General features: G+C 64.1%; 2 protein-coding genes across 10 annotated transcripts in view; one reads left to right on the top strand and one right to left on the bottom strand.

The window, feature by feature from the left end:
• NOXA1 (NADPH oxidase activator 1) overlaps window positions 1-5,615 on the top strand; it is an 18,123-nt gene extending 12,508 nt beyond the window's left edge. For 4 of the 9 annotated variants that reach the window (XM_017893117.1, XM_017893111.1, XM_017893118.1 and 1 more), the window contains 10 exons: window positions 107-241; window positions 500-607; window positions 1,975-2,034; window positions 2,265-2,290; window positions 2,425-2,563; window positions 4,232-4,277; window positions 4,382-4,784; window positions 4,955-5,069; window positions 5,164-5,278; window positions 5,433-5,615. In XM_017893117.1, the coding sequence (XP_017748606.1) occupies window positions 107-241; window positions 500-607; window positions 1,975-2,034; window positions 2,265-2,290; window positions 2,425-2,563; window positions 4,232-4,277; window positions 4,382-4,784; window positions 4,955-5,069; window positions 5,164-5,278; window positions 5,433-5,569 (1,284 nt within the window). In that variant the 3' untranslated portion in view covers window positions 5,570-5,615. The remainder of the gene's footprint in view (window positions 1-106; window positions 242-499; window positions 608-1,974; window positions 2,035-2,264; window positions 2,291-2,424; window positions 2,564-4,231; window positions 4,278-4,381; window positions 4,785-4,954; window positions 5,070-5,163; window positions 5,279-5,432) is intronic. The other 5 variants (XM_017893120.1, XM_017893115.1, XM_017893114.1 and 2 more) reach the window with 5 other exon arrangements.
• A 484-nt stretch (window positions 5,616-6,099) lies between these two features.
• Window positions 6,100-10,839, bottom strand: ENTPD8 (ectonucleoside triphosphate diphosphohydrolase 8). The gene is made up of 10 exons (XM_017892990.1): window positions 10,490-10,839; window positions 9,388-9,533; window positions 9,195-9,312; window positions 8,463-8,613; window positions 8,173-8,332; window positions 7,825-8,055; window positions 7,202-7,465; window positions 6,908-7,018; window positions 6,388-6,536; window positions 6,100-6,289 (listed from the first exon to the last, which is right to left on the bottom strand). The coding sequence occupies exons 1-10, from the start codon at window positions 10,536-10,538 to the stop codon at window positions 6,100-6,102; spliced, it is 1,569 nt and encodes a 522-aa protein (XP_017748479.1). The 5' UTR covers window positions 10,539-10,839.
• Window positions 10,840-11,070: the final 231 nt, after the last annotated feature.

Here is an 11,070-nt window from a genome sequence, read left to right as displayed (position 1 = left end):
TGGGGAGGGGCTGGGTGGGAGGATTGAGGGAGGAGCTGGGTGGGGAAACGGGGGAGAGTCTGGGTGGGGATTCAGGCCCCTGCCATCACCTTGGCCCCACTCCCAGGTGCTATACAATGTGGCATCAGCACAGTGCCAGCTGGGGCTCTGGACAGAGGCGGCCGGCAGCCTAAGGGAGGCCATGTCCAACTGGCCGGAGGGGTCCCTGAATAGCCTGGATTCAGCCCTGGACCAAGTGCAGGTGAGGAGTGCCAGCCCAGTCATGGTTTTGGGCTGGTGCCTACCACCGCCCCTCAAGACCAATTTCATTAGACGAAGAAGCTTCTGGAGGGAGATGGCCCTAGTGCCCACTTTCAGGTGCCAGGTGGGGCTTCCTGTGGCCTGCGGGAAGGGGGCGGGGGGCTCAAGCAGCCTCTGCTGCTCCAAGGCGCAGGGGCTCTGCAGCTGCAGGCCTGGTTGGTCACTCCATCTGCATCTGCTGGATGCCCACCCCCTCCAGAGACAGGGCTCGCTGCTGCCACGGCAGGTTCCCAGGGGCGAGGTCTTCCGGCCCCACCGACGGCATCTGGAGCACCTGGAGCCTGTGGATTTCCTGGGCAAGGCCAAGGTAAAGATGGAGGCAGCGTCCTGGGGCATTGCAGCCAGTGCTGAGCCCTCGAACTGTGTTCCCAGGGAAGGAGGGGTGTGCAGTCCAGGCCACCGTAAAGGCCAGGAGGGTAGAGAGTGGAGGGTAGACAGTGGGCCCACAGCCATCCTCAAACTGGCACCCAGGGCAAGGGACAGTGCCCCAAATGGGGCTGTCAACTTGGAGGCAGAGCCCACTAGAGCCAGCTGCATAGGAGGGGGCTCCAGCTCTCCCAACAAGGAAACTGCGGGTGCCACCCCCCCACCCAGCCTGGGCCATGGCCACAGCCACAGCCTTGCAGCCTCCCAGGGTCCCTGCATCTGTCTGCGTCCCTTCGTGCCTTTGTGTCTCCCTGTGTCCCTGCCACAGATAGCGAGGTCCCAGGGGGGTCCCTGTGTCCCTGCCACAGATAATGAGGTCCCGGAGGGGGTCCCTGTGTCCCTGCCACAGATAGCAAGGTCTCGCGGGGGTGGGGGCTGCAGTCCGATGATCTGGGCCGCGTCATGCCCACAGGGCCAGGCAACACCCCTAGACTCACAGGAATGGGGAGCTGCTCACCCCCAAAGGCAGGGGGTGAAACGTGGAGAAACTCCTGGTGGACGAAGACTGGGTCACCCTTGGCTGGCCACGCCCCTGAGTGACCACGCCCCCTGACTGACCACGCCCCCTCAGTTGCCTGCACTGCTCCCGGGAGGCTGACCCCTGTGTGGCCCAGTGCAGCTGCCCAGCGCGGGAGGCCTAGGGGTGGGCGAAACCGGGCTCTGAGCTGTGTTAATGCATCAACTTAGAGTCCGCATATCACAGTAGAGGGCTGTTTATAAGAAACAAAAATGTTTTTAAAGTTGTGCTAAACGTGGGCGCAGTGGCTCAGGCCTGTAATCCCAGCACTTTGGGAGGCCAAGGCGGGCGGATCACAAGGACAGAAGATCGAGACCATCCTGGCTAACACGGTGAAACCCCGTCTCTACTAAAAATACAAAAAATTAGCTGGGCGTGGCGGCGGCGCCTGTAGTCCCAGCTACTTGGGAGGCTGAGGCAGGAGAATGGCGTGAACCCGGGAGGCGGAGCTTGCAGTGAGCTGAGATCCGGCCACTGCACTCCAGCCCGGGCGACAGAGCGAGACTTCATCTCAAAAAAAAAAAGGTTGTGCTAAAAGTAAGTTAATATTGCAGCAGATGTTTCCTTCCATCAGACATTTCCCTCCATGGTGGCAGACCAGGGCTGGGCGTGGGCAGCTGTCGCCCAGCCCCCCGGGACTTACAGCTGCCAGGTGCGATGGGGTGGGCTGCAGGGAGCAGACCCCACCAGGCCACTGATCCCTGACCCAGAGCCCCCACTGTCCCCACCAGGTGGTGGCCTCTGCCATCCCCGATGACCAGCGGTGCGGTGTCCGCCCTCAGCAGCCACAGGTGGGTGTGCGGCCCCTCAGGCCCCGCCTGGCCTCACCCAGCTTTGTGGGAAAAAAAACACTGCACAAGCTTGGAGCCCTCCTGGGGCCGCAAAGTTCCTCTGATGGGAGGTGTGAGGTGACCATCCCATCCCTGTGTGAGACCTGGGGAAACCACTCTTCAAAGTTCGGGAGGAGGGAGGGCAGCCCCCGACCCTTTACCAGAGCGAGGTTGTTGCTTTGTATCCACAGGGACTGGGAGTGAACCTCGATGCCAGGTAGGAGGGGCCAGCTGGGCCCTGCGAGCACATCCCTTTCCTGCGGGCAGAGGCCCTCACCATGGGACCATTTGGGCCGGGCACAGGAGGGCACTCAGATGGGCCGGGCCTGAGAGCCTCCCTCCTCTTCCCAGGTCCCCAATCATGGACTCCCCAAGAGCTGGCACCCACCAGAGCCCCCTCGATGCAGAGACAGAGGTCGGTGCTGACCGCTGCACGTCGACCGCCTACCAGGAGCAGGTTCATAGGCCTGGGCCTCTTCCCCTGCTGGGGGTCGGTGCTTCTGCTGCCTCTGCGGACTGGGGACCACAGTGGAACCAACACGAGGGTGGAGGGAGCAGCTCACTGCGGGGTAGACGGGGCCAGGCTCACCCGTGGTCCTGGCCCAGCCCAGCCAGATGGAAGAGTGCCTGGCTGTGCCCGAGGCGAGAGGGCGCCGGCCATCAGGGCAGGAGAGAGGTGGTGTCTCTCTCCTGGAAAGAGGAGAGAGTGGAGACATCCAGGTAGCCCTGCAGGCCCTCAGCCCCCAGGACCACCTCAGGCTGGCCATGGCCCCTCCCCTCCCACTGGGGTGGGAGTGACCAGGAGTGATCCAGCTGGGGACAGGCAGGGGGCAGGACAGCTCTGGAGGGGCCCCAAGGCTCCCACCCCCACATGGAGGCCCAGCAGCGACTCCATCTCCCCAGTCCTCCCAGACGCCCCTGGCACCTAGGGAGAGGCGGAGGAAGGCAGGAACCCAGCTGTGGCAGAAGGGTGGCAGCCGTGGGCGGGGGCTCTGCTGCAGGATTCAGGAGGCCCAGAAAAGGCACCTGCATTTCACGCTGGGCGCGTCTGAGGATGTGGTCAGGAAGCAGCCCGGCACTCTCTCTTTACGGATGCTCACTTCCAGCTTAACTGTGGCATCCTAGAGGCAAGGGCGCCCTCCAAGCTCTGCTTCACTCAATTCCCTCTGGGTCTGGAACTATTCACCCATTTCCCATGATGGGCCTTTAAGCCCTCATTCTTCCTAACCTAAGGCAATTTCAACCATCATGATAAATCTAGTAAGTTACAATTGAGGCCAGGGCACACCGGCTCATGTCCGTAATCCCAACACTGTGGGAGGCTGAGGTGGGAGGATCGCTTGAGCCTGGGAGGTGGAGGCTGCAGTGAGCCATGACAGTGCCACTCCACTCTGGCCTGGGTGATACAGCAAGACCCTATCTCAAAAAAAAAGAAAAGGAAAGAAAAGAAAAGGCTGGGCGCGGTGGCTCACGCTGTATTCCCAGCACTTTGGGAGGCCGAGGCGGGCAGATCACAAGGTAAGGAGATCGAGCCCAGCCTGGCTAACACGGTGAAACCCCATCTCTACTAAAAATACAAAAAATTAGCCAGGCGTGGTGGCGGCCGCCTGTAGTCCCAACTACTCAGGAGGCTGAGGCAGGAGAATGGTGTGAATCCAGGAGGCGAAGCTTGCAGTGAGCTGAGATCGTGCCACTGCACTCCAGCCTGGGCGACAGCGAGATTCCATCTCAAACAACAACAACAACAACACCTGACCCTCAGGGTCCAGCCAGCACCAGGCTGTGACTTTGTGACTTACAGGCGGTGAACTCGTCCCCTCCTTGGTGCCCAACTCAGGGCACACAGTTAATGTGCAGCCCACACAGAGGCTGGGGGCCAGGGACTGGGTCCTCAGCTTCCTGGGGTCACTGGGGAGCCCACCCACCTTGAGCTGCCACCTCGGTGGGCCTGGGGGTACGCGGTGCTCCCTCCTGGTGACAGGCAGCCTCTAGACCTGCAGGGACCCAGCCCCATCCTAAGGCAGCTGACTGTGGGCAGGCCGCCTACTGGGCGCTGGCCGGGCACACAGGCCACACCCTTGCCGTGGGCTCTGCTAGGACAGTACCGGCCTCCAGCACCTGACCACCCCGGCCCACCCACCCTGTGCTTCTCTTGCAGAGGCCCCAGGTGGAGCAAGTTGGCAAACAGGCTCCTCTCTCCCCAGGTATGCGGGTCCTCAGCAGTGGGGTCCCCGGGTGAGGGAGGAAGCTGCTGTCGCACAGGGCCCACTGTGGGAGTGGCTGTGTCAGTCCTTACTCTGTCCTGCAGGGCCGCCAGCAACAGGGGGGCCTGGCCCCGGCCCCTGTGAGGACCCCGCGGGTGCTGGGGTAAGAGGCTCCAGACCCTTCACCTGTCAGTCACCTGAGGGAGGCCGAGGCCAAACCCCATCCCTCAGAATCAAGGCTTGCAAGCCCCCCTCACCTGCCCAGTCTCTGCCCACACCCCTCAGGCTGAAGACGGCCCTGACCAGACCCTGGGCCTCAGTGGCCATCCCTCACCCTCCTGCCTGGCCCCAGGGAACAGGTGCGGGGGGCTCTGAGCCCCTGGTGACTGTCACTGTGCAGTGCGCCTTCACCGTGGCCCTGAGGGCACGAAGAGGAGCCGACTTGTCTAGCCTGCGGGCACTGCTGGGCCAGGCCCTCCCTCACCAGGCCCAGCTTGGGCAACTCAGGTGGGCCAGAAAGCCCCTGCTGGCTGCGGCGGAGCTGGGCAGGGGTGGGGGTGGACTCTGCGCTGGGCACCGCCCCGACTGAGGCAGCTGCTGGGAGAGGGGGTGGCAGAGGTCACCGTCCTCCCTGCAGGCCCCACCCTGAAGGCCCCCTCTGAGAAACCTCTTTGCAGTTACCAAGCCCCAGGTGAGGACGGGCAGTGGGTCCCCATCCCTGAGGAGGAGTCGCTGCAGAGGGCCTGGCTGGACGCGGCTGCCGGCCCCAGGGGGCTGCAGCTGCAGTGCAGGGTGAGCCGAGGGCAGGGCAGGGGCACCCTGAGGGGCAGTGGAGGCCCCTTCTCCCAGTGCCTGGCCCGACCTGCAGCCCACTCTCCTGCCACAGGGAGCTGGGGGCCGGCCGGTCCTCTACCAGGTGGTAGCGCGGTACGGCTACTCAGCCCAGGGGCCAGAGGACCTGGGCTTCCGACGGGGGGACACGGTGGACGTCCTGTGTGAAGGTAGGGTGGGCATGGCCCTTCCCAGGCAGCACTGGGGTGCCCGGGGTGTGGGGGGCTTACGGCTTGGCCTATGCCGTGAGCAGACGTGGCACCCAGAGGCATCTGGGTGCCACGTCTGGGTAGCGCCCTGCAGAGCCCAACGTCCCCCTTGCAGTGGACGAGGCGTGGCTGGAGGGCCACTGTGACGGCCGCATCGGCATCTTCCCCAAGTGCTTCGTGGTCCCCGCCGGCCCTTGGATGTCAGGAGCCCCCGGCTGCCTGCCCCGATCCCAGCAGGGAGATCAGCCCTAGCAATGCTGTGTATATGATGCTTTTAATAAAAACAACCCTCACTGCAGTATAACTCTCCAAGTGGGAGGCTGGGCTGGCCCAGGAGAAGCCCCCAGGTCTGGACTCCTGCAGCATCAGGCAGAGCGGGGATCCAGCTGAGGCAGCTCCCTCCCCTCTGCCCCTCTCCATCCTTCCTGAGGCCCTGTCAGGAGCAGGACCCCTGTGCCTCTGTGGTCTTGCCCCCTTTGCAGGCAGTATGTGGCCCTGCAGTCACACAGCTTGCAGACACCATGATTCCTGGCGGCCTGTGTGCAGAAGGCACCAAGGCCCTGGAAGCCCAGTGTGGGAGGGGGCGGGTGCCAGGGACGCCGGGAGGGGAGGCCATGCAGCTCTGTGGACAGCACCACCCCGAGGGTGCCCTGGAGGTGGCTGTCACCTGACCTTGGGCAGAGCCACAGAGCAAGGCCCCACAGGGCTCAGGGCTCAGGAAGGCTCTAGCATCTGGGACGCAGCTGCCTGTGGGCTCTGTGGGGGCCCACCTCCGCCTCCCACTAGTCCTGCAACCAGAAGAGCTGGACCAAGGCAGCCCCCACCACCGCCACCAGGGTCAGCACCATGAACACCACTTTGGCCACCCAGACGCCGTAGCTCACTGCCCACAACTGAGCCGGTGCGTCGGCGGGGATCATCCCGGTCAGGTTCAGCATGTAGCCCAGTGTCCAGCAATGTCCACACCGCCGCCTGCAGGACACACCGGCTGCTCAGGGCTGCAGGGCAGCTACCCAGGCCACGACCCGCCCATGCCAGATCCCCGCCCGCGCCCAGGGGAGGTAGTCCACTTGACCCTGCTTTCGAACTCGAGACTTGGGCCGGTCTCCTCGCTGAACCCTGTTAGTCCCTCTGCAGGAGGGTGAGATGTACAGGGCCCTGAGGCCACAGTAGTCCCCCTGGCAGCCAGCGGTCCTGCCCCAGGGTAGCTGGTCTCCACCTGGGCCCAGGAGGTCCAAGGCACCAGGTGAGGGCCCCGATCCTCAGTCCATGGGGGGCGCCCCATCTGCCCTGGCCAACCTGACACCCAGACAACCAGAGGGTGCTGGGCAGTGGTAGAGAGCCCCTCCCTGGCCCCCACTGACCAGTTAAATGGTGTGGGCTGCTCTTGGCGGGCTAGAGACTGGGCCCAGCTGCAGCTGTGGCCACAGCCTCCTACCTGGAGCGGCACGGCCTAGAGCTGTCCTCTGCCCGTGCCTCCCCCGGCCCTGCCGGCCACGCTGCCCGGAATGAGGCTCCAGCATCCTGCCTGGGGCAGCCCTGCCCCCTCAGGGACCCTCGCTGCAGCCAGGGAACCCAGGGCTCACCCACCAGTTTCCAGGGCCTCTGGCAAAACTCCCAGATGGTGGTGTTGACCGTGCTCAGGGACTGCCCGGAGGTGAGGTTCAGGAAGTGGAAGGTGTGGTAGAAGTTGGAGAAGGCCTGGGCGAGAAGGAGGCGGCTGTGCTTCACTGTGGCTACGCTGGGTCAGATTCCCACCCCACCCGGGCTCCCAGAGCCCCCACGAGCCAGCCTGGGCCCCTCCTGGGCCTGCTGCAGTCAGATGGGCACCTGGGGCCCCACAATGAAGCCAGGACCCCTGGTGGGGGCGGCGTGGGAGCTCACGTAGAACTTGCCCTGCAGCGGGGGCTGGTAGATGCCGTCGAAGGCACAGTCCTCCTGGCCCTGGCAGCTGGAGAAGTTGAAAAGTTCCCGGATGGCTGAGACGCAGGCCCCAGGGTTGCCTGTCCCTTCGACTGTGAGGTTCTGGGGGAGGCTCAGGGGGGGTGCGGTGTGGACACAGGGTGACTCATACAGTGGGGCCAGGGCCAGTGTGGTCTGGTAGCCGCTGAGGTAGCATGGGTGACGGAGTAGGGCAGCCGGGCGGCTCTGCAGAGGGCAGGAAGGCCTGAGCACCAGCCCCACACCCGCAGCCCTGTGCACCCTGTGCACCCTTCCTGGGGCCGGATGACCCACGCCAGCTCCGCGCCCATAGCCCTGTGCACCCTCCCCATGGCCTGATGACCCACGCCAGCCCCGCGCCCATACCCTGTGCACCCTTCCTGGGCCCAGATGACCCATGCCGGCCCCGCGCCCATACCCTGTGCACCCTTCCTGGGGCTGGATGTCCCATGCCAGCCCAGTGCCCATAGCACTGTGCACCCTCCCTGGGGCTGGATGACCCATGCCAGCCCCATGTTCATAGCCCTGTTCCCACAGCCCCTGCACCCTCCCCAGGGCCAGCTGACCTGCACCAGACCCACAAGGAGCCTGCTCAGCATCTGGTCCCGCCCAAAGCAGAGGTAGCTGTGAGTGTAGACGCTGTAGTTGGAGCCGTAGAGGCGAAAATCGGCCTGGGTGCTCTTGTCCAAGATAGGGCCCCCAGGCACGAAGGTGATCTGGGTGGAGGCACCCCCCATGTCCAGGGCGCCCACCAGCGTCTCCTCCGGAGGCTGGATCCATTCTCCAGTGAAGGAGTACTGAGCACAGAAGGGGCCACTCAGCTCGGAGCAGCCCCCCGGACGCCGCCCTGGTCAGCCAGCCCCAGACACCGGCCCCTCACAGACCAGCCCCCACCCTCGGGCTGCTTGTGGCACCTTGACCAGCGTCCCCAAGCCGTAGTTGACAGTGATCCAACCAAAGGCACCTTCGTCCTGCCCAGCCAGGAGCTCGGCACCCCAAAAGTCCACGGGAGACCGGCCCAGGACCTGGGTGACTGCTGCAAAGATGTCCCGGGCCTGAGAGCTGTTCTTCTGCCTGGGCACAGAGGACCAGAGGCTGGAGCTGGCTGAAAGCCTGGGCCCAGCCCCACCCTGCCTGCCACGCTGGTTGAGACCATGGCTTCTGCAGCCATGCCCTGTGGGTGCCAAGGCCATGCCCACCTCACCTGAGCAACCTCATGCCAGCCGTGGCCCCCAGGAACATGGGTGTTTTCCGATGCTGGGCCTCTGGGATCAGCACCAGGGCCTCCTCCAGGCAGCCCTGCAGGCTCTCACCAGCCTGTGCAGGGTTAGAAGTGTAGGAGGAGATTCCAGGCCCTGGAACAGCAGCCAGGGACAGAGCTCCAGACCCCACAGGCTGGCTGGGCTGAAAGGCAGCTCCCAAAGACGTGACCACCTCCTGACACCTGGTGTGGCCACCAGCCAAGGGCTGCGTGGAGCGCTCAGGCTAGAGGAAGCAGGAAGGACCCTAACCAGAGCCTCTGGAGAGGTGCGGCCCTGTCCAGACCTTGTTTTCAGACCTTCTAGAATGCTAAGAAATAAGGTGCTATTGTTTTAAGTCCCCAACTTGTGGTAATTTGTTACCAGAGCCCACAGGAAACAAATTTGGGGCCTCCTGTTTTCCCCTCTCAAGATCCTGGAGTGCAGGACCCCTGTGGCTACCAGCCTCGACCGCCAGCACCACATGGTGCCAGGGTGGGGAGCACCAGGGGCCAGAGAGGGTCAGGACCGGAGGCAGCAGACGCTGGGCAGACCCAGGCCAGGCCATGAGAATCTGACTGCTCACCGGGACCTCGGCTGTCATTGAACCTCTCCAAACCCTCTCTGTGCATCTGGGAAATCCCAGCCAGGCAACAACAGGCAGATCCCAGCACCGGGCTGCAGAACTGCCCACTAACCTTCCACCTGGCAGGCCAGGGCCTGGCTGACCACACCAGTGCCATTCTCCTTGTCCGCCGGCCACTGATACAGGAACAGGGACGTGTGGGAGGAGCCCGCATCAAACACGATGCCAAACTGGGGAGACAGTGGGATAAGTGGGAGGCAATACCTGTGGACCGAGCCCGGCCTCCCCTGCCGGCGGGGACGCACCTTGATGTCTGTGGGCAGGAGCACGCTGGTGGCCTCCACCAGGAGGAGAATGAGTGCAGTGAGGCCCGAGACCCCCGAGGCCCCCAGTATGGCCAAGAAGACCTGCTCCTTCCGGGACAGCCCCATGGCGCAGGTGGTACTGGTTCCTGCGAGGGGATGGCCGTGGGCACCCAGGCTGCACTCGGTGTCCCCACCCCGCCCTCCAGAGGCAGGGGCTTCGCTCCCCGTCTCCCTGGAGACGCACCCCTGGAGAGCCACTGGCCTTAGAGGCATCCCTGGGGCTCAGACAGCCTCCAGTGGCCAAGGACCACTCCCTGGGAGCCACACCTGCCGGGGGTGCCACGGGCATCAGAGGGCCCTGTGGGAGGGGTGGGGGGGCAGCAGGGGCCTCATCGGGGACACAGCCTCAGCAGGATCCAAGTAGCCCCTCAGACCCCTTGGATGGGACTGGCGGAGCTGCCCCCACCATGTGATGGGGTCACCCTGTGTCCCCACCCTTTGGTCCTGCCTGTCCTGTGCCAGCCTCCCCAGGAGCAACTCCAGCCTGCACTGGGGCCCAGGGCTCTGCCTCCTCTCTGCAGTCCCCACCCCAGGCTCTCCTAGGGTGGGGTTTCTCTCTGGAGCCCTGAGGGGGCTGCCTGGGGACTGTTGCCAAGGGGTGGCGGGTAAACCCAGGGCGAGGCCAGTCATCCTAGGAAGAAGTGAGGCTTCTTAATGACATCGGTTTCTCTGGAAATCCAGCCCAAGGCTTCTCTAATCGGACTCCGCACCTTCTTAGCTGGCGCCAGATGGCCCCTGGGAGGGAGGTGGACCCAGGAATGCCATCTGAGGGGCCTGGGTTTCTCTAGCCCTGTGGCCCAGGTGTCCACCTCCTCCTCTGCCCGGATGCCCAGCAAGGGGTCTCAGCCCTCAAACTTACCCCAGCCTATCCTGTGCCACATATAGCCCCACTTCACACCACTGCCCAAAGGAGTGGTCAAAGCCAGAAACTCCCGCCAAGGTCCTGGCACCTGAGCCCCATGTGACTGTGTCCTGTCGTGTTCCCCCAGGACACGTTGCACCCACAAGGAGTGGCAGGCGTGGGTGCTGCCCTGGTCCTGACCTCGGGCTCCTGGGCACATGGAAAGTGGGACACGCTGTGGGGTCCTCATGGAATTCTGTATGTCGGGGGGATATAAGCCTATTTTAAGGAGGATAGATGACAGAGGCTCAGAGAGGACAGGTGGCCGGTCCAGTCCAGACAGGGCCCAGCCTGTGTCCCCAACTGGCACCCAGGCCACAGGTCACCTCCTAGGGACAAACAGGTGACAGGGGCCAGGAACACAGGGACTCCACACCCTGATGTAGCCACCTGAGACCCACAGGCCTGAGCCTTCAGGAAGGCAAAGAGGATGGGGCAACCTCCCCCACACTCAAAAAACCCCAGACCAGAACAGCCCCCCAGATCAGAACAGCCCCTAGATGAGGACAGCCCCTAGACCAGGTCAGCCCCGCAGACCAGGACCCCCCTCAGACAGACCAGTCCCTCAGACCAGGACAGCCCCCCAGACCAGGACAGCCCCCCAGACCAGGACACCCCTTCAGACAGAACAGCCCCCAGACCAGGACACCCCTTCAGACAGAACAGCCCCCAGACCAGGACAGCCCCCCAGACCAGGACAGCCCCCCAGACCAGGACCCCCC

The sequence above is a fragment of the Rhinopithecus bieti genome, unplaced genomic scaffold (assembly GCF_001698545.2).
Source record: "Rhinopithecus bieti isolate Rb0 unplaced genomic scaffold, ASM169854v2 scaffold_23276, whole genome shotgun sequence".
NCBI classification, from domain to species: Eukaryota; Metazoa; Chordata; class Mammalia; order Primates; family Cercopithecidae; genus Rhinopithecus; species Rhinopithecus bieti.
Note: the sequence above shows the minus strand (reverse complement) of the source record. Positions and strands in the feature narration are given on the sequence as shown.

What these genes read in the sequence shown, in the direction of transcription:
- ENTPD8 (XM_017892990.1), bottom strand. Translation starts at nt 10,538, where the DNA reads ATGAGGACCCCACAGCGTGTCCCACTTTCCATGTGCCCAGGAGCCCGA. An exon ending in CCTGGCCTGCCAGGTGGAAG is followed by an intron (nt 8,614 to 9,194) that starts GTTAGTGGGCAG and finishes CTGCTGTTCCAG; the next exon opens with GGCCTGGAATCTCCTCCTAC. An exon ending in GCTTGGGGACGCTGGTCAAG is followed by an intron (nt 8,056 to 8,172) that starts GTGCCACAAGCA and finishes TTCTGTGCTCAG; the next exon opens with TACTCCTTCACTGGAGAATG.